We start from the raw sequence: 8,530 nt of genomic DNA on the forward strand, positions 1-8,530 counted from the left end.
GAAAGAAGGAGGCAGAGAGGAATGAGTCAAAGGTAGACGTGGGGAGGTTAAAGTCGCCCAGGACTGTGAGAGGTGAGCCGTCCTCAGGAAAGGAGCTTATCAAGGCATTCATTGATGAACTCTCCGAGGGAACCTGGAGGGCGATAAATGATAAGGATGTTAAGCTTGAAAGGGCTGGTAACTGTGACAGCATGGAATTCAAAGGAGGCGATAGACAGATGGGTAAGGGGAGAAAGAGAGAATGACCACTTGGGAGAGATGAGGATCCCGGTGCCACCACCCCGCTGACCAGAAGCTCTCGGGTGTGTGAGAACACGTGGGCGGACGAAGAGAGGGCAGTAGGAGTAGCAGTGTTATCTGTGGTGATCCATGTTTCCGTCAGTGCCAAGAAGTCGAGGGACTGGAGGGAGGCATAGGCTGAGATGAACTCTGCCTTGTTGGCCGCTGATCGGCAGTTCCAGAGGCTACCAGAGACCTGGAACTCCACGTGGGTCGTGCGCGCTGGGACCACCAGATTAGGGTGGCCGCGGCCACGCGGTGTGGATCGTTTGTATGGTCTGTGCAGAGAGGAGAGAACAGGGATAGATAGACACATAGTTGACAGGCTACAGAAGAGGCTACGCTAATGCAAAGGAGATTGGAATGACAAGTGGACTACACGTCTCTAGTGTTCAGAAAGTTAAGCTTACGTAGCAAGAATCTTATTGACTAAAATGATTGAAATGATACAGTACTGCTGGAGTAGGCTAGCTGGGAGTGGCTGCGCTGTTGACACTACACTAATCAAGTCGTTCCGTCGAGTGTAATAGTTTCTACAGTGCTGCTATTCGGGGGCTAGCTGGCTAGCTAGCAGTGTTGATTACGTAACGTTGTTAAAAGAACGACAATAGCTGGCTAGCTAACCTAGAAAATCGCTCTAGACTACACAATTGTCTTAGAACAAAGACGGCTATGTAAGCTAGCTATGATCAAACAAATCAAACAGTTGTACTGTAATGAAGTGAAATGAAAATGTGATACTACCTGTGGAGCGAAGCGGAATGTTGGCCGGGTTGCTAGGTTCAATTCGGTAGACCTAGCTGTTGGCTAGCTAGAGTATCTCCTACGTTAAGGACGACAAATAGCTGGCTAGCTAACCTCGGTAAATTAAGATAATCACTCTAAGTCTACACACTCTAAACTACACAATTATCTTGGATACGAAGACAGCAAAGACAACTATGTAGCTAGCTAACACTACACTAATCGAGTCGTTCAGTTGAGTGTAATAGTTTCTACAGTGCTAGTGGACGTTAGCTAGCTGCTGGGCAGATAGCAATGTAGACTACGTTACGAAATACGATAATTACGCAATTATCTTTGATGCAAAGACGGCTATGTAGCTAGCTAAGAAGAAATTGCTAAGATTAGACAAATCAAACCGTTGTACTATAATGAAATGTAATGAAAATGTAATGAAAAGTTATACTACCTGCGGACCGAAGTGTAGATGCGTATTGAACGAACTCTTATTCACTCGCTCCTACCCGGAACCGGAAACGACATTACTACAACGTATCCAATTGACAACCAGAGACATTCTTCAAAGGACTCGGTTTGGCAACACGGCCTTCCATTTACCACCAACCTACCGAAGCGCAGCTCAGAGTAAATATTTATTGCATTTTCCTTTTCCAAATGGGCGGTAATTTAGAATGCATCAGATACTGTATTTACGATAGCACAGCTTCTCCCTGTGTCCCTCAGTCTTCCCGCTCTTTCACACAAACCCAGCCCTTTTCCTTTGTGTAACAAGCTGTCATATCTGTTCCGCCCGCTAGGGACGTTTTCCTTTATGAGGTAATTTGTAATCAAGTTATGATTTAATTATGTGTATGTGTAATTGTGTGTGATTAGTTAGGTATTTAGTAAATAAATAATTAAACCTAATTTTGTATTGCTGATTCAAATTGTTAGCCAGGGTTCGTGCAGATAACCAAGAATTTACAACTTTCAGATGAGACTGAATTAAGATGACGATTGATATTGACTGCTATTGATGTAAAATATTACTAGGTCTTTAAGAGTTTATTCGGAAGATAACAGCTCTATAAATATTATTTTGTGGTGCCCAACTCTCTAGTTAATTACATTTACATGATTAGAGACTCTGGGTTCGCGCCCAGGCTCTGCCGCGACCGGGAGGTCCGTGGGGCGACGCACAATTGGCCTAGCGTCGTCCAGGTTAGGGAGGGCTTGGCTGGTAGGGATATCCTTGTCTCATCATGCACCAGCGACTCCTGTGGCTGGCTGGGCGCAGTGCGCGCTAACCAAGGATGCCAGGTGCACGGTGTTTCCTCCGACACATTGGTGCGGCTGGCTTTCGGGTTGGATGCACGCTGTGTTAAGAAGCAGTGCGGCTTGGTTGGGTTGTGTACCGGAGGACGCATGACTTTCAACCTTCGTCTCTCCCGAGCCCGTACGGGAGTTGTAGCGATGAGACAAGATAGTAGCTACTAAAAACAATTGGATACCACGAAATTGGGGAGAAAAAGGGGTAAAATTCAACAACAATTATTTTTTTAAAGAGTTTATTCGGAAGATAACAGCTCTATAAATATTATTTCGTGGTGCCCGACTCTCTAGTTAATTACATTTACATGATTAGCTCAATCAGGTGATATTAATTACGGATAAATTATTTTATAGAATAGTATGTCATATCACTTAATCCGGCATAGCCAAAGACATCCCTTATTGATGTCACCTGTTAAAAATAATTTAACCTGTCTTCTCCCCTTCATCTACACTCATTGAAGTCGATTTAAGCCTTGGGACAATTGAGACAGATTGTGTATATGTGCCATTCAGAGGTTGAGTGGGCAGGTCAAAAGATTTAAGTGCCATTGAACAGGGTATGGTAGTATATGCCAGGCACACCAGTTTAAGTGTATAAAGAACGGCAACGCTGTTGGGTTTTTCCATGCTCAACAGTATCATGTGAGTGTATCAAGAATGGTCCACCACCCAAAGGACATCCAGCCAACTTGACACAACGGTGGAAAGCATTGGAGTCAACATGGGTCAGCATCCCTTCGGAACGCTTGCCACCTTGTACAGTCCATGCCCCGGACAAATGGAGGCTGTTCGAGGGCAAAAGATGGTGCAACTCAACTAATGTTTTGTACACTCAGCGTATGTGAAAATACTCTGACCCATATTGCCCTCGTTGGGAATAAAAACTAATGCACCTTCATCTCAAATATAAGGACAGGAAATTCATACCCAGAACAAATGCAGGTATATAAAATATATGAAACAAATATTTAACCAACATTTCATTGTTGTACACTGTGGGTATAGTATCACAACTAGTGTCAAACACTGATGGATATGGAAACACAAGAATGGGAAAGGAAAAGGGGATACCTAGTCAGTTGTACAGTGAATGCATTCAACTGAAATGTGTCTTCCGCATTTAACCCAACCCCTCTGAAATCATGTTCAAATGGTCAAATGGAGGTTAATGTGTTTATTATAGGTCAATAACATTCATGGCATATAAGTAGTATCAGTCAAACAGTACTTACAAAATGTTCAATTCTACAGGTGGCCAATCTGTGAAGATCTACTTAAGAGTTTATCAGTGGGCTTTCCTAAAGTGCTACCTTGATACTCAGTTTGACAAACACAACAAAATATACAGTGTTAAAAGGTATTGTGGTTAAAACATGTATGTATGTACGTACACATACACAATTCAACATGTTTTTATAAGAATACTGTGTTTCTATTGTGATATTACAAATGATACATTTTTGGCAATACATAAAGAGTAGAGATGTGTACTTCCCTGTCTTCATTAAGAAGGTTCAAGGGAACTCAATGGCAAGGACTACGTCACAAACAAGGACAGTTGACATTTGAAATCAAATGAAAAACAAATGTCCACGTTCAATACAACATAATGAATTTACCACCAAGACATCTTCAAAACAATGGGTTGTGCACATCTTTTAACGGCAGTACTGAACTCTTCAAGGGAGTTTGAAAGAGTTCAAAATGAGTAGATGTCCTCAATGGATGAACTTGGGAGTGTTAAAACAGACATAAAAACAGAACATCAACATAAATACAATATATAATTTACACAAACACACACCAATACAATTCATATGAAAAATATATTATTGTGCGTGAATTTGAGTGGTTCTTCATATTGTAAGCTCAACCATATAAATGTCAAATGTTTTAGACTTTCTGTTGGATTACGCTCATACAACTAGGAGTGTAAAAACATGGTGTTGTTATTCAGACCACAGAAAGAGAACAGGGTAGTAGCATTAGTGTCATTTTAAAATGGACATACAAATTAATTAGTGAAGCATCCTGAACATTCTATTTTCCAAACGAATGGGGCAAAACAACGTTGGCCATGAATAACAAATCGAATCCTTAAATTAACCATGATAAAAAAGACAAGTAGGGTGAGACAGACCAACACCACGGAGCGATTGATCAAACATGAGTAAACAGTCACAAAGCACAATTATCTTATGTTAACAATCACTCAAGCACCTTGAAAGAAATGCTAAGCAACATGACCTGGCAAGAGATGAACGACGACTGCACCATTAGATATTTAAAGCACTGTCCATCTGTCACCTCAAACACTGGAGGATGGCAAGGCATCATTACATGTATGCAGTTATATATATATATATATATATATACACATATATATATATATATATATACATATATATATATATATATACACATATATATATATATATATACACACACATACACGTAAATAAAACTGCATGGCTATAAAAACATATAACAGAAATATTAACAGAACAAAAACCTTTTAAAAGTTGATGCATAAAATATTAGAAAATCTGGTACCGTATTTGGTACAACCCTGAGAACTATTGCAAATCAACCTTTTTAAGAGGCATTTAACATAAATCCTACAATTTGTTATGTTGTAAGATTTGTTAGAGCAAGTTTAGTAGTCTATTAAGCCTTCTTCCTTATCAGCTGTAGTATTGAGTTAGTCCTCTAAGCAATAGCATTGCCCAATAGTTCCTCATCTCATGACCTAGATGGAGGTGAATTAGGCTCTGAAATGTCAGTTTAAAAAAAAAGCAATGAATTCTGAACATTTATGGCAATAGTGAGCAGAAACAGCATAAGACTTACATAGGTATTGGTAAGAGACAATATATGAAGGAAGGATTTGACATGGTGGTCGATGACAAAACTTGCTCTAACAATTCTTATGGTGATAAACATGTATAAATTGTAGAATTGGAAACCCCATCTTAAAAGGAGTTTGGCAGTGTCTAATCTCAGAATCCAGAACCAAATCTAGAGTGAATGCCGGCCTCTGGCCAGCTACTGGACATGGTGGGGGGGGGGCATGTTGAGATGTTTGGCCTAATGTGAGTGGCGAAGTCCACATGCCCTCCTCTGAAATCCTTTTAGCCATCTGTGGACCAAAATTACCCCCCCCTTTTCCAAAATTCTAAAGATGCCAGGTTTACACCAACCCGACGAAATCGTGATTTGTCCAAATAATCAGTGACACAAAAACCAGCTCACCAGAAGAATGGTTCCTAGTAACCCTCATATTCCCAGTTGTGAGACACTATGCATGTCTCTAATATGACTAGGTACATATTAGAGACATTCGTATCTAAGTGCTGCTTACCCTGCCTAAATCCTAACCTTAACCACTAGGTAGAAAAACACAGACCTTAGATTGGAGTCTAGGGGCAATGTGATCCTAGTACTATTGCTACTGATATGGAGGTGGAAGCTGGGGAGCGTAAACAGGAATATTACACAGCACAATGGGGAACAGCACCTTGAGGTCCGTGGAACCTCTGATACGTAGACTCACCTGCAGGAGAGAAGAACAGGAAGACAACATCAGAACAGAAGGATAGGCATTGGGCCAGTCCAATCACCTATTTAACCTACGATTTTGAGGAGATCTGTGCAGGTTATACAGATGTAAGCAATATGGCAAAAAAATTGCACCTGGGCTATCGAGAGGGCAAGTAGGGGTGATTTCCATCTTGCTTATACCTCTCAGCCTCAAATTCACAACAAGTCTCTAGAGTAGGAGTGCTGATGTAGGATCAGTGTTGCATTTAAGATCATGAATAACATTACATGGACAGGGGGGGACCTGATCCTTGATCCACCCTCCTACTCTGAGACGCTTTGTGAATGCAGGCCCAGATCTCCAGGAGTGCTTAGGGGATAGGGGTCGATTTGGGATTGGTAGTAAAAGCTGCATCATTTCCAGATGGATACCTACATCCACAGTGTAATCCAGCTCCAGTATAGGACAGTTGGAGATAGTGAGAGTTGTGTTGGGAGGGATGGGAAGCATCATATCGCTGTAGACCTCAGAGCTTCTGGGGTTGACAGGCTGACCATCCACTGAGGCCAGGTTTTTCATCTGCAACCTCCTGTTGCACTTGTTATGGGTGTAAAACATCTGCTTCTGGATAAGGGTCGCATGCGGAGTCACTGTCCGAGAGGAGCCGTTACTAAGCTCACAGATGATTTTCACCATCTCTCCTATAGAAAAAAAGGGGGATTCAAAAGGTGAGATGTGTCTGTTTATTGGAGTGTGTAAACACAACTATCTTGGAAGACTTGACAAGTGAACAGGAATTTCTATTGAGTCTCCATTTATTTGACAATAATAGATGAGTAATTTTGGCACGCACACACAGAATTTCTAGCTAACATTCGGACACAATTATTCCCTTGTTCACAAATACAGACCCACTTCTTAGACCAAATCTGGGTGCATACCACATATTGGTCTTGTTTTGTAAAATACTAGCCTTGTGAACAAGAACTTACTGCTGCATTCCCAGTTCATTTCACATCGTGCACGTAGAATGTGAACTCAGGATGGTTGAAGGCTAGAAAAATACAACAATGTCAGGGCTGGAGCCCATCTAAGGAAGTGTTTATTGTTCCAGTACTAGCTTCCTGTGTACATGTACATTCATTTGCCTAACGCTACAGAAACAGGAGTTTGGTCCAAAGGGCAGGAGCCTTTCGGGCTTGGACAAGGCTTACTTACCTGGGACAAAGCCTTTCCTCTCAGTGCAGACAGTCATTGAGATGGGACCTGAGGCACACCAGAGGCAGCACAGGGTCTTAGTGTTGCTGCCTGCCAGAGGAGCCTGGAACAACACACAGATCTGGGGTCAGGCTATACTTTGTCTGGCTGTGACAAATGCTGAAATTCTTTCTTCAACTCAAACCAATCTAATATGTCATAAGCCTATATCAAAAGGGAATCAGGTGGATAACCTACATAAGGCAATTATAATAGGATGACATTTAACTCATTGACATTCAAGGTTGGCGTAATGCCCAGGTACGTTCAGATAGACAATGGGAGGACATGCCCTTACCAGAAGATGTGGTTGGTTGGCATCTATGTGGCTGGAAAAGTTGAACTCAGTCACAAACTCCTTGGCTAGATGCCATGGCCTGTGTATCTCCACCTTCATCGAGTAAATTATACTGCCATGCACCCCATGGAAAGAGGAGGGGAAGTTTCTGAATGAATGAAAATAAGTTTAACAATAATGGTCAGACCTTAAATATACAACAGTGAATAAAACACACACAGTAATAACACTTCATACACACCCTTGTGGGATTTGGCATGTGAATGGGTACACATGGGTTCCTGGTTGAAGTGTGGTGTTAGGGACCGCTGAAGATTGAAAACAAAACAGTTCATTTAAACACAACACAACAGCTAGCTGACTAGCTAGCTATGATTATAACTCCAATGTGATACACAGACGCACACACACCTTTTTAAATACACCGCTGTATCAGAATTCAGATTATGATGCATCTTTGTAAATAACTAACTGTGTAGCTAGCTAAGTAATAACATAACTACCGTTATTTTCTTGCATTACGATTTGAGAGAAGTTGAAGAATTCCAGCCTTGCCGAGTGGACTCGTCGTTGCCTTCTGCGTCGTCCTCTTCTTCCACCACCTCCTCCTTGTGTTGTCCACTGTACCTTTGCTTTTCCATTTAATGTTAATGTTATAGAACTGAGCTTTGTTTCTTTCGAAAGATCAAAGGAAATCTGACCTGCCATAAAGTCACCACTCGAGAAAGTCACTCTCGGGTTATTGGCGTTGAAATGTATTGTAAAATTTTTAAACGTTTCTCCAAACATTTTTTGTGCAAAAAAAATGGCTCTGAAGAAAAAGCAACAACTGTGTGTGTACTGTTTAAACCAGACTGCGCAAGCCTACGTTATGCACACAGGGGCGTCTCGTGCTGAATGGTTCTTCTTGAATGGGAATTTTAACCCGTTCATGTCCCTTCAGTCAATCAAAGTATTTTAAAAACGTAACTAGAACAATTGCAACCTGCAATGTTTATATATGATGACGATTATTTCATATGGTTTAGAGATATGAAAGTAATGAGATGTAGCCAAATTAATTAAGTTCAATTCATTAACTGCAATGACAATGTAGC

General features: G+C 41.2%; 1 protein-coding gene across 1 annotated transcript; it reads right to left on the minus strand.

The window, feature by feature from the left end:
• Positions 1-4,783: 4,783 nt before the first annotated feature.
• LOC135513524 (arrestin domain-containing protein 3-like) lies at positions 4,784-8,282 on the minus strand. Its single transcript, XM_064936402.1, has 6 exons — positions 7,937-8,282; positions 7,675-7,741; positions 7,434-7,581; positions 7,097-7,199; positions 6,314-6,579; positions 4,784-5,890 (listed from the first exon to the last, which is right to left on the minus strand). The coding sequence occupies exons 1-6, from the start codon at positions 8,220-8,222 to the stop codon at positions 5,786-5,788; spliced, it is 975 nt and encodes a 324-aa protein (XP_064792474.1). The 5' UTR covers positions 8,223-8,282; the 3' UTR covers positions 4,784-5,785.
• Positions 8,283-8,530: the final 248 nt, after the last annotated feature.

This window comes from Oncorhynchus masou, chromosome 25 (genome assembly GCF_036934945.1).
Source record: "Oncorhynchus masou masou isolate Uvic2021 chromosome 25, UVic_Omas_1.1, whole genome shotgun sequence".
Taxonomy (NCBI): domain Eukaryota; kingdom Metazoa; phylum Chordata; class Actinopteri; order Salmoniformes; family Salmonidae; genus Oncorhynchus; species Oncorhynchus masou.